This window comes from Eurypyga helias, unplaced genomic scaffold, assembly GCF_000690775.1.
Source record: "Eurypyga helias isolate BGI_N326 unplaced genomic scaffold, ASM69077v1 scaffold38365, whole genome shotgun sequence".
In the NCBI taxonomy this organism is placed as follows: domain Eukaryota; kingdom Metazoa; phylum Chordata; class Aves; order Eurypygiformes; family Eurypygidae; genus Eurypyga; species Eurypyga helias.
The window spans coordinates 9,691-24,523 of NW_010251468.1; the positions used below are offsets into that span (position 1 = coordinate 9,691).

The 14,833-nt window shown below is 41.2% G+C and overlaps 1 protein-coding gene across 1 annotated transcript in view; it reads right to left on the reverse strand.

The window, feature by feature from the left end:
* The window catches only part of LOC104509938 (inactive serine protease PAMR1-like), a gene marked incomplete at its 5' end in the record, with an annotated part of 28,780 nt that overhangs the window by 6,031 nt on the left and 7,916 nt on the right, over positions 1-14,833 (reverse strand). The window contains 2 exons of the mRNA XM_010152039.1: positions 1,494-1,706; positions 4,154-4,324. Of these exons, the coding sequence (XP_010150341.1) occupies positions 1,494-1,706; positions 4,154-4,324 (384 nt within the window). The remainder of the gene's footprint in view (positions 1-1,493; positions 1,707-4,153; positions 4,325-14,833) is intronic.

Here is a 14,833-nt window from a genome sequence, read left to right on the forward strand (position 1 = left end):
CTTTCCTCTCACTAGCTATGCTGGAGTAAGAGAAGAGGCAGTAAGCTATGCGCATTAAAATAAGGTTGGGCCCTAAAAGCTGAAGCCTTGGAAAAATACTTCCCCACAGATCACCAGATCTATCCCGTTTACAATGGCAGAAGCAACTGAGCATCTTCTGCACTGGCACTTGCAGCCAGTGAGGAAGATTTGTCCATCAGTGTGTCTGAATGCCAGATTTACACCACTACAGCTGATGGTCTGGAATTTGAGCAAACTTTTGCAATAATGGAATTCTATCAAAAATACTTCATTTCCGTCTGTCTAGCCACACACAGCTAATCCAAATGACTCAGCATACAGAGAAAAGCTGCAGGATGTTAGAGACTTCTAGTAGCGCAGCCATTGGAACTACAGACACTGAGCCAAAGGCGCACCTCAGAGTTACCTGAATATGCACAAAATGAGAGAAGGGAGATCCAGGATTTCTAATTTTGCATATTCAGTTTATTTACTTTAAGAGCAGGATAAAATATTCAGTTGTTATCTGTTCAAATAATTCTGCCAGTATCTCCTTCCTGCTGCACACAGAGGAAGAAAAGGAATCTTGCAGGATGGATTTTATCTGTATGCCTGAGCACTTGTGTTCTCTAGGATTTAACAATATCTAGCTCTTTGTGACTAGTGCATATGTTAACCTTTATGTCACTATCAAAGTTAACATCAATGGTTATCATCAATAAGGATGTTTTCCACAGACGATTATACACTTCAGGGACAGAGTATTTCTAGCTAAAATAACAGAATAAAGCAAATTCCCCAGGGGATAGACATACTTCCTTATATTATCATTAGTTCAGTTAAAAAAGAAAAAAATCCATTAAAATATGTGTCAAACAATTGCTTTGGGAAAATTAATTTGGCAGTTCCCCAGCCCAAATTCATTCTCCATTCAGGGTTTCACACACGCTTAGAGTAGCTCCAGGTCAACAGCATAATTCCCCTTCTAGCTGTTTAAAGATGTGTTTCAGTGTTTTGATGAACACAGATAGTTAAAGCATGTCCTCAAGTGGTTTTCTGAACCAAACCTTCAGGGCTGCAATCTACAGGCTTGGCCTTTGACATTCATGACAGGTCCCATTGTCTTAAAAGCGCTGTGAGAGAGCTGGGCCCTATGACAGAAACTCTGAGAGACAATTATTTTCTTCTATTTCAATTCCTTCCTGATCTTCTTTGATTTTGATCTTACACAGGTTTGAGTCTGGAATGAGGGTAATAAGGGTCTTAGGAAACATTGCTTTCTATGTGTAAAGACAGAAACATCTTCTGGAATTGCTGGCAACTTCTCTGGCTGAATTTAGCAGCCAGCAGAGCTGGCAAACTACCAATCTCAGTATCAGGTGTCAGTCAGATGGTTTATTCTTAGCAAAAATGATTGTGTAAATCATACAAAACAAACTCCAGTAAAAACACAGCAGCTTTTGTAAGTTGTGGTAAAAAAGGTTGCAAACTACCTTTTATGCAGATTGGCTGCTTCCCTGACCATTCTCCATCCTCTTGGCAAGTCCTCTGTTCATTCCCACTAAGAACATAGGAGTTGTTACAAAAGAAAGCAATGACTGTGCCAATTCTTGCGTAGCGTCCGTTCAAAAGCCCAGTGTCTTCTACTACTCTTCTGTAGCCATTGAGTGGGCCACCAGGGTCTGAGCAGTTTTTTTCACCTAGAACTAATGATAGGGGAAAAAAATAGTAACCATTTTATGAAGTTCACAGCATTTTCATCCATCAGATTGCTGGGCATTTCATTCAGATGTTACTACACAATCTACACTTTATTCAAGATGCCTTTTCAAGACCCATTTGGGATCTCGGTCTTTGAAAAGATCAAATATTAAAGAAGAAACTATGATATACAGATGTCTGCTTCTAAGATACATTTTAGTCTTCACTGAAAGTGTAAGGTTCTTAAAATGTTTAAAAGACCCTAAAACGTAAAAGAACCTTGACTTTACATGATGAAATCATTTTGTGATTCTATGATCTCAATAATCCAGGGAAATACAGGAATTGAAAGAGAAAACACATATATAAACAAACATATGTATACATTTACTGATACTAATTATTTAATATGGAAAGTTTCTCATGCCATGTGCTGGCTATAAAACCATTTTTAATTCCACCTTCCCAATATTTTCCCCTTCTTTTTATTTGTTGTTGTGTTTTTTCTCTTAATAAGCTTAAATTTTTGGCCTAAATCTGTATGACAGTTTTCCCTATGTGATGCTAATAAATGCTTTTCCCTCTATTTTTCACTACTCTGCTCTTTCTATTTAGCAGCTGAAACACTACTTCTTTCTTTTCCTTTTGGATTTCACTTTTCTTGTCAGGCTGACAGTAACATGCAGTTTTGTTTAATTAATTCCTCAGCCTGATGTCTCATTGCATGATAACCAGTGAACATAGAATTTAGACAGCAGTGTTGGTGCTGCTCTGCTTACGGAGGGCTGAGAAGACCGAGACGTATCAATTGACCAGAAATGACCTCTTCATGTCCTTGTTTCAGACTCGGCTGCCTGCTGAGCCTCACTTCACAAAAGCACTAAAGTATAACAAAGCACTTCCACATTTCTTTAAATCCCTGTGAAATCAGCACAGTAACAGTGCCTAGGTCTGACCCTGTTCTGTTTCCATGTCCTCACATCTCCAAACAGGGCCCAGCTCAGCAAAGCATGTAGGCACATAACAGCACGAGCCCGATGAAGAGCCTATGCTCTTGAGTACATAATGGAAGCTAAGCAGATGTTTCAGTGCTTTCTTTAACAGCATTGGATTTTATCATATGCTGAAGGTTATTTATGTATTTAAATACTTTTCTACATGAATCATATTCAGAAAAAAAAGAGGACGTCTGAACTTCCTCTCAGCCGGAAGAAAGGGAGCAGCAGAGCCCTGTCCCCTGTTAATTTGGCTCCATTTTTCTTCTCTGTACCTCACAGGCTCTCTCACTTGTGAACCACAAGTGACTGATAACTTGATAGCAGCTGAAGACTACAGGGAAACACCCACAGTATTGTGCTTCCTGTGCAAGCTGCTTTCAGCACTGATATCTAGCCTAGAGTCATCATCTCTGAGCGGAGTGTGTGTCTCCAAAGGTACCTAATGTTGGCCAAGTAAGTCAATGAAGGCCTTCCCTTATTTCCTCCTGTGCCTGTCAGTAACTGGAACAGTAATTCTCTTCTTCCCTAAGCTCAGGGTTATGCCTTTTTTGATGAATTAAAACCAAAGAGAAAACACGAGGGAAGAAGCGACCCAAATCATGCCACCTAGCACCTCAGTACCAGCCAAGTCTAGAGACAGGTCTTTCAATAGATCTTCAGCCAGGGACATTAGCGCAATCCTGATATTGCGTTTACTGCCACTGGAGACGTTCCCTCTAGATAGAAGAATGCCTATTGCTTGCTCTTTCAGATGACTTGCATACAGCAGATTCACAACACTTCCCACCAGATTTACATTGTTTCCCACAACACTTTTCCAATTGATGCAAATTATTCTGGAATATGGAAATAAAATTATGCAATACAAAACAACTAAAGAAAAATTAAAAGTCTCTTTGGTTGAGAAGAAGGGGCTTCGAATTTCCCAGCTGCAACAATGTGACTGGCAGGCATGCCAACTTGCACAGGCAGAATGAATGGAAGTTTCTTCTATCAGTTTTTCTCTAGGATAGGAATTTTGTTGAAACAGGAGTCTAGTCTTCATGCAGTAAGCCTTTAATCACCCCCACAGAGTGCACCAGACTTCTGCAGAGAAGGTAGAGGTACATTGTAATGGAAGTAGCTATTCATTGTTGCACAATGTCCCTCACTTGGTTTTGATCCTCAACATTTTTGGTCTGTGTGTAAGAAGGATGTATGCCTAAAGTCTTGGAGACAATTATTGTTCGGTCATTTGATATTTCAGTCAGACCTCTCTATAAGCAAGTCTTGCAGGCTTAGGCTCCAGCAGAGTAAAATAAGAATCCCTACTGCTTCTTAAAGACAGAAATACAAAAGAACATCATGTTAAGCCACAGATCTACCAAATTTCCAGTGAGCTTTGGATATTCTAGTTTTGTGTAAATACATTGGCCGAAACGTTTGATAAGAATCAAAATTTAAAGTGACCTTACCACATTCAGGATGATGTGTTGACCAAATCCCATCAAGCTGACAGTAGGCAACATGGCTGCCTTTTAAGCTGTAACCTGCGTTGCACTTGAAGTAAACCTGGGCCCCGTATTTAAAGTCATCTCCTTCCACAATACCATGAGCGGGAGCACCTGGAGTCCTACACATCACCACTGACAGTTCAGATATTTCAAAAAAATCCACTTTATTACAAAAACAGGACTGTGTTAGGATGATTATCTAGAACATTGAAAAACCAATTAAAATGGGCACAGAAGAAAAAAATATAAGACAGGTATATGCCAATCTTTAGAAAGTTGTTTAGACATCAGTTCTACACACACTTAAATATACACCCTTTTTCAAAACACACCCAGATCCATTCAGTTCAATGGGATTACTCAGAAGTCTGATCATGTGCATAAGTGTTTGTATCACTGGGGCTCATTTGCTCAAAATATTAGTACTTGAAGCACTTCCCATCTTAACAGGGGTTTTGAATGAACTACCATGCTTGGTCAAAAAAAAAGAATTCAGATCCTTAAAAGCCTTATATTGAAATTCTTTCAAATTCTTCTTTCAATTTTTATAGAGTTTTTCAGATAACTTCACAGAAATACTAAAGCATTGTTATTTGTGTAGATCAAACATTATCATAATGATATTAAAAAGGAACCTTGATATTTACCAAGCTGTGATATTTACCCTTTCCACAGGGTTTGCTCCATTGGGAAAATACAGAAAATACTTAGAGCCTATTTAACTACTGCAAGTAGTAAACAATAGATTAAACATCATAACAATAGATTAAACATAAACGAGATTTCTCCGAGAGGGTCGAGCTAGCCATACTAAATCAGAACAAAGGTCCATCCAGCACAGAAACCTGTCTTCGCCGGTGGTAAACAGCAGATGTGATGGAAGGAATATAAAAACAGAGCATATAGTATACTTTCTGGTATATTCTGGCAGCATTCAGCAGCTGGGGCACAAGGACCACCTGAACTATAATGGTAACTTTGGTATAACATACCCTGGTGATTTTGTTTTTAACATTCATTTGTCTGCATATTTTCTAAACTCAACTACATACTTGATGTCCAAATGTCCTGTGGTAATGAGTTCTACAGAGTGAATGTTGTGTGAAAAATACACTGCCTTCTTTGGTTTGATTTCTAGCCTGCCGCCTGATCATTTCATTTTATGCTCTGCTTTCTCCATTATGAAAGACAAAGAACATCCATGCTCTATTCACCTTCTCCAAGTCACTTTTTAAGATGAATTTTATGTATGTAGAAATCATATGGATGTACTTCTGTGTATAGAAATCACAACAATGTAGGGAACACAGGTTTTAGTATCTACACAATTACCCATCTCTCGGTATGCCTCTGGATTTGCTTGGCCATTCATTGTGGAAAAAAGCATCAGAAAGGATTCAGTGCAAGATTTAGATACGTGTACAGGGTTTTTACCTGAGAGCTGGGCTAGTCCACTGAAGATAGATGGTTGAATGCTAAAGAGATCATCCCTACTTTATGCTTTTAGAATTTGACTTTTTCTGTTTTGCCTCACTGCTTACTAACCTACAGCCAAATTTTGATCCTTACACGTCCAGAGGAAAAGCTTTCCTAAGCCCTCAGCCCTGTAATTGTTACACAGAACACGCATGAATGCATCTATTTATATGGATTGTGGGCCATCCAATTATTCACATAAGGAAGAGACTCTTGAGTAACAATCCTAAAGCAGCAGCATTCGCAAGAACAAGCCAGAGAAATTCCCCTCATTTTATGGATTACTTCAGACATCACACAATGAGTCAGCAGAATCATTTGTGCACTAGTAAGCACAAATCTTGGAAAGAGCTGTCTAATATTTAAGCACTAGAGAAGGGCCCAGACTCACTGCTACAAACCCAAACACATCCAGTTAGGAGAGCTCAACATTTCCCCTTGGCTGCAAGTGTCCCACACCAGTGCCATCTTTAGCGAAAGAACCATGTTAAAAATTCAACAACATTCATTCCTAGCCCTTGACGTTTCTCAAATGAAATACAGGCGTGCGTATGCACACATGCATACACAGGTGCATATGTGTATACAGAAGCAGATAGAAGTGAAAGGGAAATAATGGGAGCATAGATTTTCTAGGTGGTTTAAATTCTCAGCACCCTTGCCTTCCCAGTCATGATCTTTGGATTCCCAATCACTCGCTCCATATCTTTCTCTGAACAGCAATTGATTTCACTACATTTATATTTTTCTCTTTCAGTGCACAGTCACGCTCAGCTTGTCAAAAGAGAAAAGATGATGATTAGAAATGTCTGTGCACCACTCCGAGTTCTCCTCTTTATCATAAATACGGGTTTTCTGCTCTGTTTGTGGTCCAGGCCAGCTCTGCAGAACAAATGTTTTGATGCATTAGTGTTCTATGTCCATCCTGGAAAAAATGTCATCAAGCTACACTTACTTTTTTCCACAAACTGTAAGTATTTGTCCTTGTTCAGTCTCCTAAGTGATTAAGATATTTAGTTTCTAGTCCTTTCGATTTACTCTGGTTGCCAGACTTTGGGTTCTTCGTGCCAGTGTGACCCAGCTGGAACAACTCTGGTTTTATTTATGATGAAAATTCAGTGCTTCGTGCACAGTACTGGAACTGTGGCCTAGAGCGGAGGATATGGAGGCAGAAGGTCGTGAGATCTAATCATAGCTATAAAACTGTGGCCATGGGTAAGTTGCTTCATCTGCTGTATCTAACAAATGAGAGCACCTCTTTCCTCACAGGGATGTTATAAGCATTAGCTCATACCCACTTGTGTCACAGGGTCACTGTGGGGTTTCTCTGATGGCAAAACAGCTAAGTATTGTTAACAGAAGTATTCCTTTTGTTACCCGTGCCTTTATCTACTAGTTGTCTGTCCCCTTGTAACACAGGATCTTCCCTCCTGGTCTCTCCTATTCTTTAAACCTTGCCACTGGAGGCACAGCCACTCATTTTATTTCTTCTTTGGATCATTGTGTAAGTTCATTCTTTCTCTCTAGAAACTAAATGTTTTGAATCTTGACATGTTCCTTGCATCTCAGTACCACAGCTGAGCTTTCTGTTTTCAGCTATATTATCTAGCCTGAAAACCACATACATTTACTCTAGTGCCTGTCTCTATTGCTTTGGTTTGAGCCCTGTAGCTTTTTTCCCTCTTCAGTCTGACTTGCCTTTTATCCCTTTCACCTAATATGTTTCAGACAGCTCTTCTGCACCTTTTCCCTTTGCTTGTGAACACTTCAGGCCATGGAGTTTTGAACAGTTATTGTGAAGGGAATCCTAGCCCCTGTGTGCTTCATCCAATTCTTTCTTATCTTTTTGTGGACAGCTTCCTATCCAGAGTGTGAATTTGACTGGTTCTTCCATCTTTCAAAATGTGCAGTATATTCCATTGAACTTTAGGACAGCCTCCTTTGTTTGAGATATTTTACTGAAGCCTTTCAACATTCTCTCCTGGTGTGAGACTATACCCAACTCTCCATCAGATGTTTCTCAGAAGTTAAAAAGAAAGGAAAAGAACATTTTGTAAGTGTCATTCATACCTAGCTCTGCCCTTGATACACATGCTAGCCATAAAATCCAACCACCTGAGCTGACCCAATTCATTTCAGTTTCTAAGCTGTCTAAGATATTTGGATGTCAGATACCCTTGCCTAGGCAGGATGAGCCTGATCCTGCCATCTACTGAGTATTTCTGAGTATCAGTCCTCCTTCTCTGTGTGGTGCAGCTTTCAGAGTCATGTGGCCTGGATCCCCCTCAGAGCCATCCCCATCACGCGTTGTGTCCACCTCCAGCTATGCCTGGTCTGGCCTGACCACTACAGCAGAGACAGAGCTGTGAGCCGTTTGGACAGCATTTCCTTGGGAAGCAGATGGTGGGCTGGCCAGGAGTATTCCATGGGCCTGAACTGTTCCTAGGCCACTGGTTGGACTGCTCTGCTCTACATGAAATAAATGATTCCTACTGCCCTCTGATTGTCGCTTCCTATTCTTAAGGTGTCTTAGATATGTGTCGCTTGTGCTGTGTTTGATTATAGCATTACTTGTCCATAGCAAAATGAGAGAGGAAGGAGTAGGAAAAATCTGCCTTATCCCATGGAAGGACTTTCCCACTGACACAGCAGCGGTTAAAGAACTGCCATCCATAGGTTTTATCCTACTTTAAGGCCTTATCAATATTTCCCTAGTGTCAGTGCAATGCCATCCAAACAGCAGTCACTGCCCAGCTTTTCATGAGATGAACACCTTATCTTTCCTCTCAGTGCACTTTGCAAAGCAGACAGAGGAAGAAGCAGAAGACAGTAGAGACCTTTAGACAGAGCTATGAAATGGTCCATGAAGTCAGCAATGCTCACCCCAAACTGTAAGGTTTGAGACAACCCTGACAAAATGGAACTAAGAGAGTCAGGATTTCAGGTTGCAGTGTTCGGTCTATGCATATTTCTCTCCACAAACAAAAGACCAAAGCCATCAGGAACCCAGAAAATGGACTAGGTGCTTGCAAAATTCTACTATGAGTTGGTAACAGACAACTAAATATGAAAGATACCCATTCAAGGTCTGAGCAACCCAGAGACTCCATGAAGGTCAGGCTGATCCCATTCTTCATGCCATAGCGTCATCACATCTATAAAGATTATGGCGAATTTATATCTAGAAAATAATGGGAAATCTGGAGAGATTTCAGAGAAAGGTGAAACTAATGTTAGAGAAATATAAACCTGAGAGTGACTATGAGCTAAGAATGACCACCCTGGCCATGCAAGAGCTAAAAACTACAACAATCTAAAAGCGAAAACCGGGAAGGATACAGCAAAATGTTTAAAACAAAACAAAGAGGTATACTCAGGCAGGAATAAATTAAGAACAAGAGAATTCTTACTCAAGAAAAACTATAAAAGTCCCCTTGACAAATATTTGAAAGGCATAGTAGGATGTAAGTGGAAATTATATGATTCTCATAATTTCAAAATTGAAACTCCAGCTAAAAACATAACTGAAACAGACTTTGGAGAGAACAGGGTGGCATTAGCAAGCCCATTATGAGCTGAGATTTTTTTTTTTTTGCTTTAATTTTTTCATGTTTTGCTACACAGTGTTGTTTCTGGAAATTTCCACAATTAATCTATACAGGTATATAGGTAACCCTTGTCACTTTAAGGTCTGAGGTGAGTTTTGGCCTGGTACAGCTCTGCACAGTTCATAAGAGAGCAAAGGAAGAAGGAATAAGACAAGGCAGTACAGGCACCTCTGGCAGAAATGCTCAATTGTGACAGTCCAGTTGTTAGAGAATAAAATCCAGAGCTGCCTCAAGTGTCAATATAAAAACTCACAGATTCCCAATAAAACTTATTACCTTTCTTGCCTCTTAATTTGGTATCTTGGAAAAATGAAAACAGTATTTCTGTCCCATATGGAACATTAAAATGGCTCCACATTTCACAGAAAACTTTCTGCAACCTCAGAAAAGCTAGACTGGAGGAAGAGTAAGTTCCTAAATTTTTAAGTAAAATGTTCCATTATTAATAACAACAGTGCAAATTCCTCTCCCTTTTAAATTATATCTGAGAGACATTCCTCAGACCTGAATTATCTGCCATTTAGAAATAGTTTTCATGCTCATTTTATCACCAGTGAGATAAATTAGATGATCTCTTGAGCTACATTTTTCTCTCTTCAATGTCCTTCAAATCCTGCCTAATGGAATTATCATTTGCTTTTGTCCCAGGGTCCCATAATTAAATGAACACCATCTTCTTCTGCTGCCTTCCTCTCACCTACTTCCTCATTAAATAATATATACCCCCTGACATATATCACACGTTGTCTCTAAATTCTGCACAACTTTTCAATAATATATTTTATTCCTGAAATAAATCTCATTTCTCATTGCTGGTACTAATAAAAGGTTTACATTTCCATTTCTGTCCCCTCTGAAATATTAGGTGCAAGAGCTTGTAATTATGTGGAGTTTTGTTCTTAATTTGCTTACGGGATTTTTTAATGCTGCTACTGCTACAGAAATGGATCTTGTTGCATATTCCCAAGTCGGAGTTTGGCTTTCAGGCGGACCCATGTTAATGTATACAGCACAGCTGGACTGTCTAGTAGTGGCTCTGGGGAACATTTTTCTGTCTACTTGTTAGTAATACCTGTTCTGGATAAGGTGTGCTGACATGCTCAGTGGAGGCCAAACACTGAAAATGGTCACCGAAACTGTGCTTCCTAACACGTAGGGGAGTAGAGCAGCTTCTGCTGTCATGAATCCTAGCACGTCTTCTACAGCGAGAGAGCGAGCTATGGCCTTGCTTTGGGACCCCAGATGCCACCATCCTAGCCAAACCAGTCTAATGGCTGTCAGAGAAAGCCTGATGGAGACTGAAACAGAAGAAATTTAAAGAACTATCCTCAGAAATATGACATTTTGTCAGGAGAAAGCCTAAATGACATTCTTTTCTCCAATAAATGTTATCATGAACCAGCACACCGCTAGAAGTCACAGCAGCCCCTGAGCCAGAGAAACACTAAGCAGGGAACCTCAGCATCAGGATTTTGGATCCTGAGCTTTGGGGTTTCCTGGCTTCATGGCAGTGGCTGGCAAGTGCCCTGGAGCCAGAGAACCTGGAAGCCGCAGAAAGCACAGCTCCAAGATGCTGTTGCTGGAGGGAGCATAACATACAGAGTATGTGGAGTGAGGTTTTTTTCCCTCTCTGATTAAGAAAATAATATTTTTTTTAAATTCCAGCAGAAAATAAAAATTTCTTTTAAAATTTACTGCTATGAAAACATTCTAACAGAAAACTGCAAGCCATCTCTACCTACATACACTTCATGCAGCTCACTGAAGTTTGCAGTTGCTGCCTATGGCCCAGCCTGATGAAGTCCATAGTGGTAAATCCCATCAGGTTTGACTTTTGGCCTGACTTTTGGTCTCTGATTTGATCAAATACCAATTTCTTGGTTTAACTTTTGTTTCAAGGGCAAGTCTGATTACATGACTACCTGAGTATCATTATGTAACAATTCTTAAAGCTTATAATCTCAGTATTCCCAAAGGTTTTTTTTTTAATATAAAATTAGTGTCTATATGCATTTTACTGCTGGGGAAGCTATAGCACAGAAATATCAAGTGATTTACCTGAAGGCGAACAGTAGGTGAGTGGCAGAGCTAGGAACAGTCCTGTCACCTCCTGATATTCTTACTACATTTACATTTAAACTGACCCAGCTTTGTGCAGAAACCAGCATTAAATAATTATACCATTGCATAATACACACATTACTCTCGGCAGCAGTTTCGTACAAAGGTGATGGAGCCATATGGGAACAGAGAGTCCAGCATGCCTGAATGCAAAGCACAGGAGTTAAGGAGGGAACCAGCCACGAACAGCTTAGCATACTGCTGGGTATTGTGTTGCCCTTTGAAAAGCCCCATGAGTAAAGAGCTTTTCTGAATTCAGACTTACAGAATTTGTTGCCTCCACTCATAACAGAGCTTATTTCCTAATCTTGGCCGGTGAGCTCTGTCAGTCCATGTAAATCCCCGATACCATTTACTCCTACAGTTATCCCTTTTCTCCCCAGTGTGCATCCACAAGGTGAGGACGCCCCAGGTTTTCACAGGGTTTGCTGACAGAAAACTGACTTGGCGGAGGACTCGGATGGCTCTCCTGAGAAATCATCCCTGTGCAGCTTGGCACAGCAGCCCAGGGGCAGTTAATGCCTAACACGTAAGCCCACAGAGACTAACTTTAGCTCAAGTTAGCCAAAAGCATGAGAACAATGGCTGTCAGAATGTTTTTGGAATGGCTGTATCCTCAAGGAAGGAATGAGGTGAGGGAATTCTGGAGGCCATGGCACAGAGTGCTTAGGAGAACTGCTTTTTTACTCCTTCTCATAAGCAGTGAGCATGACTTTCAAGCAAGCATATGAGTTTGGAGTTGGATTTGATGACATAGCCCACCAGCATCGGGAGGCATCAGGCCACCCTGAGGCAGTGTGGCTCCACACTCTCCTCTGTGAGGGGCTGCCAGACCTTGGTACATCAGGCTGCAAACACTGAGGCAGCAGCTCTGACTCCAGGCTTATTCTTCAGGAGTCCCAGCATTCTTGTCTGGCTCCTGTCTGCCTTCAAGGTTCTCTGCACTCTGGAATCATGGGCATGTCATAAGTTTGGTGATAGCAATGTTGGATTCATGAGGCCCTGCAGCACCTCCTAGAGCAAGCTGTGTAAGTCGTGGTGGGAATGTCCTTCTCTCTGTGACACTGCTGACACTCTCCCTGAGCCTGCAAACATTTCAGCACAGCTTTATTCCCACAAGGAGCATAATTCACAGTGATGGTACGTACAGCCAGGAAAGAGCCAGGCATCTTCCGATGCTGCTCTCAAGACCAGCTCTCAGCTCAAGCTCTCCTGAACTGAAGGTAGCAAACACGGCGAGATCCACCATAAGGACATGAAGGTTAATGTCTTGCCACCACCTCCGTGAACCTCCCACCTCTTGTATGCTGGAGAGTGCTTGGACAAGCAGCCCAGCTGTTCTCCAGAACCTTCCAAGAGCTGGATGTGAATGAGAGCAGGAGAGGCTTAATGGCTTTAACTTTGCTATGTGATCATCCCTCCTCCCCACAGCAGGAACGGACTGCTCGGAGCTGAACCCCTTCATGGTACAAGTGGTTTTGGTTGCTGAAGGACATTCTTTCTGGGGGTGGTGTGTGTTTACACGGGCCGTGTGGGAGAGGGGCGTGATGTCCAGCATGCCTGCTTGTCTTCTTTGTTGCCCCTAAGAACTGTTACTTTTTGGAGCTGGCAGGCTCTGGGGTTTAGGTGACAAAAGATTGTGGTTGCAACTTTAACAGGCAGAAGTTAGAAGGAGGGTGAACAAGGAAAGCAAAGAGGACTAAGGTTTGGGCTCAAAATATTTTTTTTTAAAAGCAAGACTCTCAAAGCAGAGAATAAAGACATGAAAACACTGCAGCAGATCTTGTACAGGAATGGGCAAGGGAACTACTCTGGTAAAACGGTGTTCATAGTGATGGTGATATTTTCTGGAATAAAGAAACTGGGACCTCAAAGAACAAGGATGCTCTGAACAACTACAGCCATGCACCCAAGCAACACTACTCTGCTTGGTCTTGCCTGTCACCACACTCAGCAATGTGGTCTTTTATGCAGGTCAATTATGCAGGGTGGTCTCGGAGTTACCTCCAACCTCCATGTTATCACAGGCACTTTAGCCAGCAAGGCTGTTACTAACAGCCAGCTCCACAAAGGTGCCCACATCATGGTGATTTCAGTAGATAACAGAGCAAAGAAGTACCTAATGTAACTTAGGAACTGGCCTTCAGTATCAAATGCAAGCCCTGGAGGGGTAATGAGGATATTCATCAGAAGTGCCCCCTGCATTGCAGTAGTTCTGTTCAGGGTGCTAGCAAGGGAATATTTTGGACAAACTACCTCTGCACTCGTCCATTTGAAATACAAAACAGAGGAAACTCTCCACCCTCCTTGTGCCTCCTGTGATGCCCCAGGACACATTCTCCCAGCTCCCTGCCCAGCTCCAGCCACAGCTCATGCAGAAATGCTGGGACAGACAGTTCACCAGAAAGATTTTTGGCCTCAATTTATCCCCTATCAAAGAGTCCTAGAAGCTCAAATCTCTTCTCATTGTCAAATTTTACCAGTCCTTACATTAATCCTGGAAATGTCAAAGGAAATCATAACAAGAGCAGCTGATCAGCCAACCCCAAGTACCAGAGATAGCAGATTTCCAGTCGTGCAATTCAATTTTGTAGTGGTTCCACCAGCTAAGAATAATTACACAAAAATATGATGTAATCCCTACTGAAATCCAAATCTTTTCATTCCCTTCCAGCCAATTGAAACTCACCCCTGATGTTTCCCACTTTCCTGCTTCTGTGAATGAGACTGTATCTATGTGAAAATATGCTTGGATCACCCACTGTGATTTATTCATCCTGAGGCAATTTGGAGGTTGTTGCTTACAATTATCCACTTGATTTTTATCAGCATTGTTCTTAGTCCTTAGAAATCTGTGTCTCTGGATACAACCTTTCCGGTACTTGGATGGCCTATTTAATTACACAACTGGACCTGTTTGTGCATGGGATACTGGAGTGAGTGAAATCCTAATGATCCTCAACATTCACTTTCTCTATCAGTGGCAAGAACTAATATTTAGAGTAAGTTCCCCAATGTGTCCCTTGGAAAACATCACAACATCACACTGCAGAGGAGAGCACTGTCTGCTCAGGGGGAAGATTGTAGGGCAACGGAAAAGCTGATATGCTCATTACTATACCAAATTACAAAGCAGAGTAAATCATCTTGAGGTTTTTCATTTTGGAGATGTCAGCTTTCCAGATAAACAGGGACAAGCCCAGGCAATGCTGGATGAGAAAGGCACCCTAAAGAAACGCATATGGCTTTGAGATGATGTTTGTGAAAGTGCATTAACTGCAACGGGAAAACACCATTTAATGATATAACGTAGCTGACAGAATAGTTTATTCAGTCTTTTGTAGGGATCTGAGCTGGATTTCAGTCAGAAAGGAAGATCTGGCATTGCCTGTTTAAGAAAAAGAGATGGAAATTACTGAGTGTTGAGATGAGAGTG